The sequence below is a fragment of the Coenobita brevimanus genome, chromosome 91 (assembly GCF_032717465.1).
Source record: "Coenobita brevimanus isolate Jiangsu-jjx chromosome 91, ASM3271746v2, whole genome shotgun sequence".
Taxonomy (NCBI): domain Eukaryota; kingdom Metazoa; phylum Arthropoda; class Malacostraca; order Decapoda; family Coenobitidae; genus Coenobita; species Coenobita brevimanus.
Genome location: NC_137044.1, coordinates 2351772 through 2370220, shown reverse-complemented (window position 1 = coordinate 2370220; position 18449 = coordinate 2351772). Strand labels below are relative to the sequence as shown.

General features: G+C 46.0%; 1 protein-coding gene across 5 annotated transcripts in view; it reads right to left on the bottom strand.

Annotated features, from left to right (window-relative positions):
* HnRNP-K (Heterogeneous nuclear ribonucleoprotein K) overlaps nucleotides 1–18449 on the bottom strand; it is a 220422-nt gene that overhangs the window by 120321 nt on the left and 81652 nt on the right. Inside the window, exon 1 of one of the 5 annotated variants that reach the window (XM_080281849.1) lies at nucleotides 7515–7533. The exons of 1 other annotated variant lie outside the window; for it this stretch is intronic. Coding sequence is in view for 3 of the 4 variants with exons in the window: in XM_080281848.1 (XP_080137974.1) it covers nucleotides 6770–7403 (634 nt within the window). In the remaining variant the exon portion in view is untranslated. Of the gene's footprint in view, nucleotides 1–6769; nucleotides 7474–7514; nucleotides 7534–18449 lie in introns of those variants that run through there. 3 more of the 5 variants (XM_080281848.1, XM_080281847.1, XM_080281846.1) reach the window with 3 other exon arrangements.

Below are 18449 nucleotides of genomic sequence, written 5' to 3'. Positions count from 1 at the left end.
CCTGCATCTTACCCTGACCCCCTCCACCCTTACAGTTTACTCACCTACCTTTGAAAATCTTTAACATACACTCATTACGATTGTTTGTCCACCCTCCGTTACGTTTGTACAACCGCATCCACAAATTCTTCCACACCCACTACTTCGTTGCCCACCCACCTATAACATCCTCCACTCTACCCACACCCACAACTTCACCCACGTACACTCCACTCTTTTCCTCGTCATGCAGCCCCCTCTGCCCTTCTCCACTTTTCACCCCACGCCCACAACTTCTCTACCCATCCTTGCCCTCCTCCGTCCGAACTTCAGCACCTCTAGCCGTGTACACCAGTATATTCAACTTCTAACTTCCACCACTCCACACACACAATTCCCCAATAAATTCAACTCATTAGTACTCACACACCCACAAATTATTCTCCTCATCCACAGCCCTTCTACTTCCCTCTACGGTTCTTCCAGCCACTCCATGCTTGCAATTCTACCAACACCTATCTTTACAATTCCTCCGCCCACTCCACATACGATCCCACCCATTCCATACTTACACTTCTTCCACCTACTCCACACTTTCAAAGCTTCAACCCACTTACCGCATTTCTTACCCCAACTCCACCCCTTACCTACACAAACTCCTGTAAGTCTCATTTACGAGAAAATAGCTATAATACATTTATATAAGTAAGTACTGAAAATAAAAACCGTTCAGAACACACCGTAATAAGATAGGAAAGAAACAACATACTATACTAAAGGGTCAAGCAGAATAAGGCATAACAATACACTTTAGCCTGGTTCTCCATCAAAGTTCCAGTTTATGCCATTTTCTCTGGTTGCCACCAAATATAGAAAACGCAGTCAAATGGTCAATATCACCACTAACTTTGATACAGCAGTACCATACACACAGCAGCCCAACAACAAGATCTCGCTAAACTATTTCCTAGCGTCTGTCGTAAAAGGAAAGTAAATGATGAAATATATTAATTCTAAGTTACAAATCATGTCAGACTTTCCCATATACGTACCGTTACCCCCTTCTCGGTTCCCAAGATAATCACTGTCAATATGAAGATCCTTCTCCTTCTTTCAAGTATCTCCTTTTCAATGTCATCAACATAACCCCTTAACTACGATAACCGTTTTTTCCCCTCACTTCTTACTACTGATATCACTTTTTTTTTCCCTCCAGTTTTTGAAGGACCTCTCTCAAACATGCCGGCCACGTAGGCCTACTTTTTTCCTTATTTATTTTTTTTTGCATTTACTATTGCCATTTTTTATCTTTAAAATGTCTTCTCGTACCCAAAACCTGCAGGCCACTTCCGACTGCTATTTTTTTTTTCTTACAGCAGAGACATACCCCCCTCCTCCCCCCAGCTCGCAAAAAAACTCTCGTACTCAACCGGTTTTAAGTGACTGTGCTCCCACCAAACACGCGGCACACATGGGCCAGATAAGCTTATCGCACTAACCCTGGAGATAAGGCAGACCAAGTACATGATAAATTATCGTTCGGGGCTAATCTACAACACGTAAGGGCCATAGTATCATGAGTTCACAAGGCTCTATGGCATCTCTTCCTTAAAAGTTATTCTGCGTATTTCACATCATTGTTAATCATATTCCCGTCATACCAATTAAATTTGGCTACACAACAGAATATGAACGTGGCATACGCCGACAGGGTACGGAAGAGGTGCCAAATGCTTTTTATATTAAAGGGAGTATATAGAAATAGGCTGATAAAGAAGTGTGTGTTGCCTCCCTCAGTTCACGTGAAGGGGTAGAAATGGGCTTGTGAGGATGTAGCATCAAGAAACCTCGTAAGCCCACGCGAACACCGTCCTAAGACCCCGAGGCCCGGTATAATTTGCGAAGGAAAAAAAAAAAAAAAACTTGCTAACACACCCACGTAACCTCGCCCACAAGATTACGCTGTACGGAGGTCTGAGGCAGCTTTGTATTTCATGAGCCGCCACCTCCAGTCGATGCAGTGAGTGTGGGAGAGAAGCAAAGGAATGGGAGAAGCACAGGGGACGGGAAAAGCAATGGGACAGGAGATGCATATGGGACGGGAGAAGCATAAGGTACGGGAGCAGCATAAGGGTCGGGAGAAGTATACGGGACGGGAGCAGCATAAGGGGCGGGAGAAGCGTAAGGGATGGGAGAAGCACAAGGGACGGGAGCAGCATAACGGGCGGGAGAAGCATAAGGGACGGGAGAAGCATAAGGGATTCGACAAGCAAAGGGAAGGGAAGGGAAAGGAATATGGATAGAGAACGGGAAGGGAGAGGCAAAAGGCAAATTATGCAAATTGTTATCGGTGTGAAATAAGCAGCACAAGATATAATAACGGCTGGCAAAGGTGGTGGGGTTGGGGAATGAACAATTACGGACAAACTACAGATACACTTCACATTAAATAAAAAGATGGTGAGCAGTCTCGAAACCCAGTGATGTGATGTTCGGAGGCTGACAAGGTTTTAAGATTATTAAATAAGTTTCATAACTGTTCGACTAAAAATCTGGAACGGTATTACTGTCTGCAACTGTACAAGGGAAAAACAGCAGTGATGGGGGCAATATGTCAGGGTGACACTGCACTTCCCTACTGGGTGGAATGGATGATAGGCAAGCGTAAGTGGAACAATGCACGGCTACCAAGGAAAAATGAAGTACGTGATTCGGAATGGACTGGAGGGGGTGGGGCGGATGTCAAAATTAATATTCAAATTATAGTATTCAAATTATGGCAAAGTATTCTCGAGAAGGGGATGCGGGAGGATAAACCAGCAGATCGGAGCTCGGGGGAGGGGAGGTGCCGAATCAAAGACTGGGAAAGATGGTAGGTACGGGATGCTGGCGGGGTTGGAGGAATGGCAAGGTAGAGTGACGGTGGAGAAATGCTGGTTGGGGCGGGATATGATGAAATCGGGTGGGATGAGGCAGGGCGGGGCGGGGGGACACAGATATCTTCCATCAGGAGTTAAGCACGCCAGGAATGAGACGCCTGCACGCCGTCCCACCACACCACACCCTCCTCCACCTTTTCACCACCTCCAACACCCTCCATCGTCTTAAGCAGGGGTAGAATAAATATAGGGGCAATACATTTACGTATGTTTATATTATATACTACACAATATATTTACATGTATATTACACGTACATATAAAATACAAAGCTGGTCTTGTCCAGGATTTACGAGCGGGCCTGTACAGCAGTAAAAAGTATGCGGACGTGTGGAGGATGAGGTATGAGTAGGCGGGGGGCGGTAAGGGTGTGGAGGGTGGTGTTGGCCAAGCATCAACAGGACGGTGAGTGGGGGAAAAAGGGTGATAGTAAGGGCGTAGTGCCTGGCAGTGAGTCCTCGTGCACCGCCCCACACTCCACACTATCGCACCGCGCTGAGTGCTGCTGGGGAGGAAGGTCAGGCACGTACACAAATTTCACGTCACCAACACACCTTTAGTAATTTAAGCAATATCCAAAGTCTGGCATATTACACATATACATGACCGTAACTAATGGCAAGCATAACAGCCTGCAACTTTAGCAACTAAGTGGCAAGCATCTAAGACAGGTTTGAGTACTCGACACCTTACTTCGGCCTTGGCCACTGACTCCAAGTGAGGAGCACGGTATAATTAGGAATTTTTACCTGGCTGAAGATGGGTGAGGTATGACCCAGAATATGGAAAAACATATCGTGGTAGGAGAGGGATATAAAAAATAAAATAAAATCTAGATGCCAATGAAACATAAATTACAAAGGGAATTCACAGCGCGTTAACTTTACATACACTGTCATATTTACGGCTCTATATTTTCCAACGCTGCTGGCAAAACGTTGATTGATATAAATATATTAAAATGCGAAATGGAAAGACAGTTTACCAACAAACAAACTCAAGCAAAACAAAGAAATACTGAGCTAAACACATTCTAATGCGACAGATACCAAACATTACCTACACATAAACAACAGGAGGCTGAGTGGCAGCATAGCACCAATCACACCCAAATTTGTACCCAGTGCACCCTGGCGTCCCACTCACACGATATTAACACCCGGCTACGTCCATCACGCCCATGAGCAAAATTAGCACCTACCCCATCACCATTTCACCATCTTGCTTGCTCATCACAGTCACTACTTCGCGCCCACACATTTGATCACTGTTTTACACTATTTCATTAACGCTCATATATTCGATCATCTGTCTGCTTCTCTCATGCTCAACCCTCACACCTTTATAAACTATACGATTCAACACCCCATCACATCTACGCTATAAACACCCACACTTTTGATCATCCCTTTGCTGCTCCGATCAACAGCCTTCACGACCTCCTAATCATAGTGCACGATCAGACATACACATCAATACATAAGATTCAATCACATCTACATTAACGCCAACGCATTTGATCAAACCCCTTTGCTTCTCCCATCCTTATGATCCAATATACACGAGTTCAGTATTATCAAACCATCACATCAACGCCTCCTCCAAACAAGACACAAATCCAATATATCAGGCTACATCACTATACCAAAGCCATTTTCAATATACACATCAATCAACTACAGACTCCACACCACACCAACGCCCTCTCCATCATATACGTTAATTCTATATGGTCTCCACAACCACACCTACGCCCTTACCAACATAAAGTAGAATTTATATATCACACACCACAACCAGTCCAGTGCCAACTTCAACATACAAATCAATCCAATATATCAAGCTACTCCACCACACTAATGCTCCCAACCCTCAAGCCCACGTCTGATCAACAACCCACCAGCGCTTGCGGTAAAAACACTGAGGAAGCAGCAGATGTGACGTTAACTCAACTCACGACTGGCACATGTGGTGGTGGTGGTAATAGATTAAACGGAGAATGTGAGGTTAAAGGTAATTATATATGGTGGTGTGGGTGCTGTGCCCAAGCTGACTTTAGTAGTAGTGACGGTGGTTGTGATCTTACCAGTTATTTTCGTAAGTGGGGCGCGCGCGCGCGAGTGCACGTACGCACGCAGACACACACACACACAGACAGACAGACAGACAGACAGACACACACACACACAGACACACACACACACACACACACACACACACACACACTCTCTCTCTCTCTCTCTCTCTGATCATTCTTTCTTTTCTCTCAAAAATCTTCCAACTTCGAACGTACTGTTTTGTTTGCGGTATACTGAAACAGTTGCTTTTCTCTCCCCTTCTGCCCTTCACATTCCCGTTTCTGCTTTCCCCTCCATGTGCCCCCGTCCCACCACGCCCTCCTTGCCTCCCCCACTCACTATCTACCTTCTGGGCTAACCAAAACATACATCGTTCAGCTTCGTGGCTGGGACCAGAATAGTTCACTCGCCTAGAAGGGATTTGCTGTAATGAATCAAAAGAGAAATGCATGTCTGATCAAAGTATAATCCCCTCTCCTTATCTGCCATTCATTCTGCTCTCAATCGTCTGGGCATCTTCATCTTTAATTTCTTGACACAGTGTTGGTAATTATTCCTCAGCCTACTATCACCATTACTTACTACTTCCGATATCATACGTTTGCCATATATCATTATTATCAAGTAATTAAAATCAACTTTCCGTTAGTATACCCGTGGCTGTGGAGCAAACTATATCACATGCTATGTCAAAATGGAGGTCGTTCGGTTTCACATTTTCTAAAAAATACAACATATACCAAACAGCAGTACAGTACTACCGTCATCCTATTTAAATGAGTCTGAAGAGTACAAAACATTGTGAGATCAAACACTAAACACCCGTATATTAGAACATGACAAAAATAAACAACACAGCAAAGGCTCGTACACAGAAAAAGAGTGTGACAAGTAACCTGGGAGGGAAACACAGACACGGCACAGCTCTCCCCTGACCTCTCATGACAGGACGATACACCAAGTTAACGTATTAGTCGTTAATTTTTGCTGTAAGGTTGTACTGGTGACTGGTGTGCAAGCAAAGGAGGCGAACAAATCTGGTGGACACTCCTGATCTTGTGTGCGAAGTGGGAGGGGGCGTCGAGCAAGAAGAGGGAGACATAACAAGAAAACACACTAATTTCACTTCCTGTCATAAGGGGGGGCCTCCTACCTCACGCGCCTGCAAGCACACCCTCAGACGCAGCTTGCTGGGGAGGAGAAGGAAGGAAGTTGGGAAAGAAGACCTGCGGGGATGCCTGAAGTATTTTGGGGGGAAGGAAGGAGAGGGTATGGTGCAGATCTCACCCTCTCCCTTCACTAACAATGCTGTCCCGGGCGATGTAACGTTCTTTCCTACGCCTGCACTCTCAAATGTTTGTTATTTATCTGAAACTGTTGATACCTGGGAAGTTGTGAGGCCTTTACTACCTGGAACCTGCAAGAGAAGAGAGGTGAGGGGGGGGAAGGGAGGGAAAAGGGAGGGTGTTCATCATTTTAGTAAGTTATCTTCCGGTCAATTAGTTTGGGGAGGGGACTTAGTTTAATGTGCTGGGGCCGTAATGCAGCGGGGAGGGAAGGGGAGGGCAGGAAGGGGGGAGTTACATTACACAATGAGTGGGGAGTGTGTGGTGGTCAAGACACCATTGAAAGGACAACACAAATGACTAGGGACTAGTGAAACACTGGAGAGTGGTAAAGTTAGAATGACCTTCGATAATGGGAGGGGTGGGGTGGGGCGGGGCGGGGCGGGCGGGGGAGGGCAAGGGGCAGTGATGGTCCTGGGCAACTGACCTGAGGGGGACGGAGCGTCAGGGTAAGCGGTGGTGGTGGTTGTGGTGGAGGTACAGGTGGTGGAGACAAGGGTGGGGATGAAGGGAGAGGGTGCAGCGGAGGTGGTGGTGGTAGTGGCGGTAGCGGCGAGGGGACAGTGATAAGGGCAGGAAGGGAGCGGGGAGGAGGAGCTGGAACAGTTACTAGCGGGTGAGGCGCTGCAAGTGCAATAGTGTGCGGGAACGGCCAGGGCGAGGGAGGGCAGGTGTGAGGGTGGCGGGTATGGGAAGGTAGCGGGAGGGGGCGGCAGGGTGAAGGTGTGTGGTGGCAGGGTAACGTCGGTCTTGTTGAAGATAGCCGCTGCTCGCAGCTGCAGGGCCAAGGTTCGGTCCTCCTCGCTCTGATTGCTATTGGCTGCGGCGGGCTGCGGCCTTGGCTGGTGGAGTGCACTGCGGCCGCAGGTTCCGCATGTGCAGGTCACGTGCGGGCTGGCGGCAGCGGGCGGCGGTGGGACGCTGAAGACGAGAGATTCCGGGGTGGAGGGGTAAAGGTTCTGTGGGGCGGCGGTGCCCGTGCTGTACATGGTGGTGACGGTCTTGGTGATACACCAGGTGGGGCCGCCGCCCTCACCCTCGTTCATACACTCCTCGCTCATGCGCCGTCACACTAACGTACTCTACACCAGTACCACACTACACCCACACCACGCTACACCAGGCTCACTACACCAGGGCGGTCGGCCACCATCACAACACAAGACACACACCAGCAGCGGGGCACGACGGCGTAACGGCGGGGCGGCAGGTCGGGCACTGTGCCGCCAGCCAGTGCCACCCACCTCTTGTACCCGCCTAGCCCCCTTCCTGGCCCTGCCATACCCCACTCTGGCGGCGCGCCACCACCTCCACCCATACCTATCACCACCAATACACTCTGGCCGCCATGCACTGCCACCCCCTCCATCGCACCCCACCACCTGACTCACACCACCACCACCACCACTCATTCTTACTACCACCTACAACCATAGTCTCGCCACTTTCCCTCATACCTCTCCAGGTGACTACAACGACAAAATCCTATGCAACACCCAGAAATTACCCACCATCAAAGCACCGATCACCAAAACTGTTATCATTTACAATATACCATGGTCAAATTCTGCTGAGATCTACACGTTGCTACTACACCTTACCAACTGTCACCATATATATATATATATATATATATATATATATATATATATATATATATATAATCTTAAACTTCATTATCTGATATCGTGACCGCCGACAACGAAGAGCATAACGCACAATAACCATCAACCACAACACGAACCAATCAGAAGAGCCACTACCTACCACACTACATCCATCATTTACCCACACCACAACAAATACCAACACCATCCACCGACACAACCACCTGTCAACACAACAACAACAAAAAGAACATTCTGTGTATCTCACGCATCTGCCACGCTGTGCTATTCATAACCCCTGATTTTCTGAAGGCATGACTCGTATTGGTACTATGGCGTAAGAAGCCTTCAAAATAAAAATAATTTTGTCCTGGGGTAAACATTTGCATCCTCACGTTTTTTTCATCATGATCCTCCAATTCATATTTATATAATCCGGGACGCATAGCACAGATCTGTGTGAAATATTTTAGTGTGGAGGATACCAGTTATCACTACATTAAGTTCCAACTCAAACAAACATGCACCCCAAGATAAACACACGGTCACCAAGCTAACCACTCAACCTCATGCTATCGTATTCAATCCAGCCGAATCTCCCTCTCCCACACCCTCACACTCAAATCCTTTAACCTGATCCCATCCCATCCACACCATGTTCTCTCTGCAGTAAGTCAACCTGGTCCCACCCAATCTATCCCCCTCACACTCAATCGCCACCAAACTGCCTGACCCTCACAACCCAATACCTCTAATCTTATACCAACAACATTTCACACAAACCCTCACCCATCCACAAGACAGGAGCCAATCTATGCACGAGGAAACCCAGCGAAGCCCAGCTAAGCCGTACCAATTAAGCCGGCCCGCAGCCCTTATCCGCCGCGGTGGCCCTCATGTGGCTTCCAAATCTCTGCTTCATATGACTTCAAACTTTTACGATCAAAATAGTCGAGATGGCGTCAAGGTGGATGGGAGAGATGGGGCCAGGTGGTAGGGCGGACGAGTGAGTGTGTGGGTGTGAGAGAAAGATGGTGTATACCTAAAGTGGGAGGGAGGAAAGGGGGAGCGAAGTGTGCGAGAAAACGGGGTGAGCTACAGAAAGAATCAAGGTCTAAATATTATTCCTGAGACCTTCGGAAGAATGTGTGATTATAGACAATGACGTAAGTAAGAGAATGAAAGTGCAAGTACACAAGGTTAGGGGGGGGAAACAAGGAGAATTATACACGAAATTGCTATGCGTTATTACAATATGTGCGCACAATGTGGAGGAGAAGCTGAGGAAAAAAGTTCCATGAAATGCGTAGTGGTTTTAAAGCTGCGTAAGGAAGAACTGGAGTGGGAGGAATATGGGTATAAAATTATGGGGATGAAGGCATATGACAGGAATATGAAGTAAAAAACGTCGCTCATAACGCAGGTGGCGTAGCGGAAAAATGAGAAAGAGCGGGAAAGGCGGCGTGTGGGTGGGGTAGTGAAGTGAGGAGGGGAGGGGGGGACGAGATACTGTACTGCGTTCGAAAAGTCGGCGTAAGGGAAAAGTTGGCATGAAGTGGCAGAGGACTGATAGCATGTGGAAAAGAGCGGGAGAAAACCACACTGGTATGTGATAGATGGTGAGCCTGGGGACAGAGCGGAGATAGGAGTGGAGTAAAATTGTCTGAGTAAATATAGGGATGTAAGAACGCCGACAGGAAGGCGTGGGGGAGAAGATACGGTGGTGTTGGTAAGCAGTTATGAAAGGTAAAATATGAGTGGTGCATCTGTCACGCAGTGTGTTAAGAAGACACTTTGAAAGACAGTGATGCACAAGTCACGGGGAGAGTTGAGGGAACAATGGGAGGGACTGGCCACAAGACAGGGGTGGTACTGAAGGAAACAATAGCAGCGGGAGAGTGAGACAGCAGAAACATGAGTAGTATCAGAGAGGAAGGGAGAACAACTACGCTCGATAGTAAACGGTCTTGTGTATACATTATCCATCTTACGACGAACGCTCTTCTGACTCAATCTTGCTACACGTCCAAAGTATATTATTTAGATTATTCTTTCTCTCGAGGTGTACGGGTCAGACTCATGAAACTCTTCCGTACACAAGTCAACTTTCATTCATTCTTGCTAACACCAGAAAATCATATCTTGCTATAAAATACAAATACAGAGAATGAGACAGGAAAGAGGATATCTCGACAGCCGAGGAGAGGGTGGTGGGTGTGGGAAAGGGATTACGTGGGAAGGGGGGATGAAGGGAATAGAGTAGGTGGGGAAGGAGGGTGGGATGGCTTGAGGAGGAGAATCTCTAGGTAGTGGTGAAGAAAAGGTGTAGGAGAGGGGAAAGAAAGGAGTTACGTAACGAGGGGGGAACTGAGATTGGAGTTATGTGGAGAGAGAGAGAGAGAGAGAGAGAGAGAGAGAGAGAGAGAGAGAGAGAGAGGGCGGGAGGGAGGGAGGTTATTAGAAGAGTTGTAAATACACGTGGATGTGATGGGTTCTGTAAACAGGAAGTACGACTGAAGTACGGCACCAAGGCAACTGAAACAGAGGTGTTTATGCTGACTGGATGGGGAAGGGGGCTTGTGGCTTTAGAGAGAATATGGAAATAAACGGGCACTTGCACAGCGCACACGCACGCACACGCACACACACACACGCACACACACACACACACACGCACGCACACACACACACACACACACACACACACACACACACACACACACACACACACTTAGGGAAGAAACTGCGGGAAGAGCAATTAGAAAAAAAAAATCAGCAAGAAAACACTAACGCATGATAAAACCAACTAAGGAACCTTGTGAATGAAGCTGAAAATACAATACATTAAAATAAAGTATGAAAGAAAGAGCTAATTACAAGAAAGAGCGAGAAACAAAACGCTAAGGCAAAAGGAAAAAAAGGAACCGTGTAAAGGTCTTTCGAAAAAAAAAATGTTGGGCAATATACGGGGGAAAGTAATAAAATGTGAGGTGATGAAAGCAAGTCAATAATCAGGAGTCACACACCTAATAAAGCAATAAACACTATGAAAGAAAAGGCTAAGCGAAGGGAAAATAAATCAGAAATTGGGTGAGAGATCTAGCACGGTAAGGCGTGAGGGATAAGAGCATTATGTGGCAACAGTAAAGGATAAGAGCAAGCCAATAAACGCGCACCACTTAATAAGAAAGCGAACGAATATGAAAAATAAAAGGCTGTCAAAAAATAATAATAAAATAAAAAACTAAGGCAAAAGGGCCAATAATATGTCCGAAGAGCTGGTCGTGAGAAAGACAATCAGAGCGTGCACACTAGACACGGCCGAGGTGTGACGCAGGGCAGAGCGACTGTAGGAAAAAAGCAACCAGAAGCGGAGGAGGAGGGAAGTGGCAGTCACCCCTACCTCGTTCACATTTTTCTCCCCTCAGTTCGTCCACCCTACCTTTGGAAATATGCATCCACCCCCCCCCACCACACTTTCCCTTTTCGCTTACAATGTACAGCTCAGTGGCAGAGACAATACTACGGCTCAACATATTCCTTATCAACTCTTTGTTACTAATATCATATTTCTGGATTAATCTCCGGCTGCTGTTCAGTATTCAAAATGCAGAGATGATAATTTTAAACCTACTTAATATGAACAGTGTATGAAAATAGTTACCACCATAATGATTTTAATGTATACAACGTCTCTTAGTTGAAGAATTTCCATTAACATCTTTACTGCAAAGACATTTTTATCCTGGTAAAAATAAGACTGGAAAAGAACAAAAAGGAAGAAGAGGGGAAAGCGAGAGGAAGAAAGAGGTGGAGATGAGGAAAGGGAAAGCAAGAAAAAAGGCTAGAAAAAGGGGAAATTTGAATGAGAAATGGGAAAGAAGGCAAGTAAGGGAGAGAAGGATTACTTGGGGGAAAGGGAGAGAGGGAGGAAGAAGGGGGCTAATGGGATGAAGGAACGGAAGAAGAGATCAATGAAAGAAGGGAGTGAGGGACGGGGAGGAAAGGCATGGCTGAGGGGAGAGAGAGAGAGAGAGAGAGAGAGAGGGTGGGGGAAATAAATGGTTTAGCAAAAGATGACCTAGGGAAGGAGCAACGGTGGCAGAGATGGAGACACAGGAGGAGAAAAAGATGAAAAGTGAAAAAGAAATACAGGAGAGCGGAGGAGTAAAAGACGAGAGGAAGTGAATGAGAAATAAAGTGAAGGGGTAAAAGATGAGAGAGAGAGAGAGAGAGAGAGAGAGAGAGAGAGAATTAGCACTTTACCTCTTCAGCAACACAGGAATAAACACCGCATCATCATTACATACCTGCAAAGAAAGAAAAAATTAAATGTGAGAGAGAGAGAGAGAGAGAGAGAGAGAGAGGAAAGCGATAAAGGATGGAGGAAAAAGGGGGAGAAGGGAGGAAAAAAAGAGCAGAGCGAGAAAGAATGGAGAGCAAAGAGAGACAAGGGAGAGGTATCAAGACGGGGGTAGGGAGGAGTGGAAGAAAGTGAGGCATGGGGAAGGGAGAGAGCGAAGAAGGGGAGAGGCGAGGGAGGGAGGGAGGAGGAAGAGAGCGAGGCAAGGGAGGAAGGAGTGAGCGAGGCAAGGGAGGAAGGAGAGGAGAGGGAAGCATGGGAGAAGAGAGGAAGGGAGAAGGGAGAGCGAGGAAAGGGAGAAGGGAGAGCGAGGAAAGGGAGAAGGGAGAGAGCTATATAGTGCGATGTAGGGAGGGAAGACCTACGCCGCTGGTGCCGATGACTAATAAACTGTATGAGTGGGACGGCGAGGCTAAATTTAGACGACCATCACTGACTCCCTTCCTCCCTCTCTATCTCCCTCCTCTCGCTACCCTCCCTACCTAACTCCTCTCCCTTCTTCCCTCTCTATCTCTCTCCCCTCCCTACATACCTCATCTCTCTTTCACTTCTCTTCCCTCCTTACCTCCCTCACTTTCCCACTTCCCTACCTCGTTCATCTCCCCTCCTCTTCTCTCTCGCTTCCCCACATCCCACCCACTAATCCCCCTTCCCTTTCCATTGCTTCTCGTTTTTTCATACCTTCAGTTTCCATCCTTCTTCTCTTTCCCCATGGACCCTCATCTTCCTTCTCCCCTCTTCATCCCCACTCCTCTTTTCTCCCACAATCATAATTTCCCCATCTCCACATAGCTTCAACCACGGTCCTTTTCACTCCCCCTCACCCCAGCTTTCGGTATTTTCTGCCATTTTCCCTTCCACATTACCTCTACTCACTTCCCCATTCTACATCCTCTATGCCGCCTCAATCTTTTAACAATTAAGTCTTATGGCATGTGATTTTTTTTTTCTTTTCATCAGGTAAGTAAAATTATTCATTCACTTTGACCTGTACCTTAAACACACACACAGACACAGACACAGACACACACACACACACACACACTTGTAGCTTTCACTCATCCTCTTATCTCCTCAAAAAGTCGACATCCATCTCTTCCTCACCCCTTCACCCCTCCCTTATCACATCATCTCTCCCTCATTACACATCTATCACTCAACCCATCATCACATCTCTCCCTCACCATAATCATCATCTCTCCTTTACCATGTCACTATCTCTCCCTCACCGTATCATCTACCTCCAAATCATTACATTCCTTACATCACAGTCTCTACCTTGACATAACTCTCCCTCACCACATGACAAAATCTCCCTCACCACCACCGCTACTGTATCAACCTCCTCCCTCACCAGCGTCTCTCATCACCATCTCAATCTCCCTTCCCCCTCCCTCACCTCCCTGACCCCTTCTACCATTCATACCCCATTACCTTCCCCCCGTCTCTGGCCACCCCTCTTCCGCCTCTGCTTAATTCACTCGCCTCCTCTCGTCACACTCCCTTCACTCACTCCCTCTCTCCTCGTCTTCCACAAATCCCCAAGTGCTCCTGCTCAGATATTCCTTAGCACTTTTTTCCTCCCTTACTCTGATGTTCCCTCCATACTCTTATTAGCTCGATGTTTCCATTCCTATCCTCTCTCGTCACACGCCCGTTCCTCATTCCCCACTCCCCCCGACTTCCACATCTTCACCCCCCCTCCCCCACCATGCCGTTCCTACCTGACATTCTTGTGCACTTCTTTCCTCCCTTGTTCTTATCATCCTCCCATATTCCTACTACCACCATCATCCTCGTTTCTTTACTCTTACATTTTCTCTCTCTCCCTCCACATCCTCCCTCATTCATTACATTTTCATTCTCTATCTTTTCTGGTTCCTCTCCACACCCCAACACCTGGAGATGTCCGTCAGGTGTCTGTGAGGGAGGAGGTGGTAGATAGGAATGTAGTCCAGGTGACGGAAATTAACTCAGCTACAGTACCAAGCAGACGTTCAACCAGTGAGATGTATAACGAGTTAATAAATATAATACACGGAGGACAAGATAGATATATTCCTTCAAAGCCGTTTAGAACTAATAATTCGGAACCTAGATGGTTAAACAACAGATTAAAATCTCTCATAGGCCAAAGGAAAGGAATATATAGAAAAATAAAACGTGGAGAGGAACACTTACGTAACCGGTACACAATTTTAAATAGAGAAGTAAAGAGGGAGATAAGAAAAGCAAAGAGAAGTTATGAAATTAAGGTTGCCAGTGAATCAAAAGAAAACCCCAAGGGTTTTTATCAAATGTACCGAACGAAAAATAAAGACAGGACAGGACCACTCAGAACAGAATCAGGTGACATTACCAGTGAAGATAAAGAAATGTGCTCCATCTTAAATAATTATTTCATATCAGTATTCACCAAGGAAAATCTAAGCCTGGTCCCTCAAGCAGCAAATATTTACCATGAGAATACGGAAAATATTCTTAGTAAAATAACCATTAGTAAGGAGGACGTATTGAAAGAAATTAATAAGTTAAAACCTCAAAAATCGCCAGGTCCGGACGATATATATGCAAAAATTATAAAAGAAACCAAAGAAGAATTATGTCAGCCACTTTTAACGTTATTTAATGACTCTTTAAGTTCAGGAGAAGTTCCAGAGGCGTGGAAAACCGCAAACGTAGTGCCCATCTTTAAAAAGGGTGATAAAACAGCTGCGTCGAATTATCGTCCGATAAGTCTAACGTCAATAGTAGGAAAAATGTTAGAGTCAATTTTGGCAAATAAGATTAGAGAACACTTAGAAAGATTTAATCTTATAAACGAAAGTCAGCACGGATTCAGGCAAGGACGATCCTGCCTCACAAATTTGTTGTCATTCTACTCGGAGGTCTATGAGGCAGTAGATAGCGATAAAGCTTACGATGTTATTTATCTGGACTTTAGTAAAGCTTTTGATAGGGTCCCACACGAAAGGTTAGTTAGAAAGGTTCGAGCACACGGTATAGACGGCGATATCTTAAAATGGATAGAATCCTGGCTGAAAGGACGAAAGCAGAGAGTATTAATAAATGGAACTAAGTCGGACTGGGGATTAGTAACTAGCGGTGTACCACAGGGTTCAGTACTCGGTCCCTTATTATTTATCATATATATAAATGATCTAGACTTAGGAGTCAATAGCAGCATCAGCAAATTTGCCGACGATACAAAAATAGGGCGTATCATTAACTCGACCGACGATTGCCATAACTTACAGAAAGACCTCGATACATTGTCCAAATGGTCTAAAACTTGGCAAATGGAATTTAACGTTGAAAAATGTAAAGTACTTAACGTAGGCAAGACCATTGGAGATACTAAATACAGCTTAGATAACAAAGAAATTAGCAAATCGGAATGCGAGAGAGATCTAGGAGTTATGATTAGTAACGACCTTAAACCTAGGCAACAGTGTATTAATGCGAGAAATAAAGCAAATAGGGTCCTAGGATTTATTTCGAGAAGCGTGAGCAATAGATCGTCTAAAGTAATACTAAAACTTTATCTAGCATTAGTAAGGCCACATTTAGACTACGCAGTACAATTCTGGTGTCCTTACTATAGAATGGATATTAATTCGTTAGAAAATGTACAGAGAAGAATGACTAAAATGATACATGACGTCCGGAACCTGTCATATGAAGACAGACTGAAAAGACTAAGTCTGCATTCGCTAGAGAGGCGTAGAGTAAGGGGAGACTTAATTGAGGTGTTTAAGTGGATGAATGGTATAAATAAGGGAGATATTAGCAAGGTACTTAAAGTGAGCATACAGGATAGAACTAGAAATAATGGTTTCAAACTAGAAAAATTCCGTTTCAGTAAGGAAATCGGTAGAAATTGGTTTGGTAATAGAGTAGTAGACGAATGGAATAAGCTACCTAGTAAAGTAGTTGCTGCCTCTTCCATTGAGAGTTTCAAGCATAGGCTAGATAAGCATATGACAAATAAGGGGTGGATATAGAATAAAGAAAATCTTATAACCAATACTAATTCAAAAAAATTTTCTTTTCAGGTTACACTATGATAGTCTCTATTCTCCTTTCACACTTTCCTGTAAAATGTCCACGCCAGTTTTTCTATACGGCGTGGTGTTCTTTCTGACTTTTTCCTGCCGGCTTCGGCTGGAGGGTTTGGAGGGCGGGGGAGAGCCTTCTTCTTTGCTATCCTTATCTCATTCTAGTAGTTCAGTTACTCTTCTAGGAGCTGCCTAGCATGGGCCAACCGGCCTACTGCAGTTATCCTCTCTTCTTATGTTCTTATGTTCTCCTCCTCCTTCCTTCATAACAATATCATTCTATCTCCTTCCCCACCTCCTACTCTGAAGCTCTATCATTCCACTTTCTTTATACTGCTCTAATTCTCCTACATATTTCTTCCTCCTCCTCCTCTTCGTAACGTTCTTCCATACTTTCCCCTCATCCTCTGACAAATTTCATCACTTTCTCCTTTTTCCTCCTATACAGACCCCCCGCCCCCACACTCTCTCTCTCTCTCTCCCTCCCTCCCTCCCTCTCTCTCTCTCTCTCTCTCTCCCTCCCTCCCTCCCTCCCTCTCTCTCTCTCTCTCTCTCTATTTTATGCCAATCTAAATCTGCCAGCCACTGTCATCCACGTCCCGCCAATTCTCTCTCTCACCACCACTCCTCCTCTCTTCTCCCCATCGCCAATCCTCCCACAATCTAGTTTCTTTTCTACCTCTTTTTCCTTCTCTCCTTCCAGCTCATTTCCTCCAATCTCGCCCTCCAACCTCTCTCTCTCTCTCTCTCACCCTTCTTCTTACAGTTTTCCCTCGTTTTTCCTAATACTACATCACCATCATCATAACCATCATCATCATCTCCCTCCCCCTCTGTCATATTTCTTTCTCTCCCTCCCTTCTCAGTCTTTCATCTCTCTCCTATTCCTTTTCCCTATTATTCCTCCATCTTCTTCCTCTCTCAGCTCTCTTTCCTTCCCAAGCTTTCTCCTTTTCTCACCATCCCCTTCCGTCCTTCCCTTCTCAGTCCACTTACGCTTCCTTCATCAATCCTATCTTTTATCCCCTTCTTCCTCCATCCCTATTCCTTCTTCCATCACCACCACCACCACAATCATCATCATCATCTCTCCTTTTCACTCATCATTCCTCCTCCCCCCCTCTCCCTAATCATCCTTTCTCCTCCCTCCCCTCTCCTTCGAAATAATCACATCTTTCCTTCCTCTCCCATCATTACTTCCCTCCCCCTCTCCCTCCCACAGTCCTTACGATCCCTCATTCCTTCTCTTCCCTCCCTTTTCAAGTTTTTTCTGATCATTCCTCTCTCTCTCTCTCTCTCTCTCTGCTTTTCCCCCTTTTCCTCCCTCCTTTTTTCCTGTTCATCTTTCACCCTTTATCATTCCTTAACCTTATCACTAATAACATTCCTCCCTGCAATCCTTCTCCCTCTCCGTCATCATCGCTCTTTTCTCCCTCGTCATTCCTTCTCTCTCCACATCACTCCCACATCATTCCTTCTCCCTCTCCCTCCATATAACTCCTACATCATTCCTTCTCCCACTCCCTCCACATCCCTCCTCATCATTCCTTCTCCCTCTCCCTCATCACTCGTAAATCATTCCTTCTCCCTCTCCCTTCACATCGCTCCTCCATCATTCCTTCTCCCTCTTCCTTCAAATTACTCCTCCATCATTCCTTCTCCCTCTCCCTTCACATCACTCCTCCATCATTCCTTCTCCATCTTCCTTCACATCACTCCTCCATCATTCCTTCTCCATCTTCCTCCACCATTCCTCCTCCTCCTCCTGCTGCCTGTGCCCTAATCATGCCTGCTGGTCCCTGCTGCCTCGTCCAGAAGGGCCTATCACACGCAGCGACAACCGTGGCAATTTCCGCCGCTCAGGGAGGGAGTCACATATACAGGGAGGAAGTCATATACTGAAAGGGAGTCACAAACAGGGAATGTGTCATATATACAAGGAGTCACTTACACAGGGAAGGAGTCACTTACACAGGGAAGGAGTCACTTACACAGGAAGGGAGTCACTTACACAGGGAGGGAGTCACATACACAGGGGGGGGAGTCACATATACAAGGAGGGAGTCACACATACTGGGA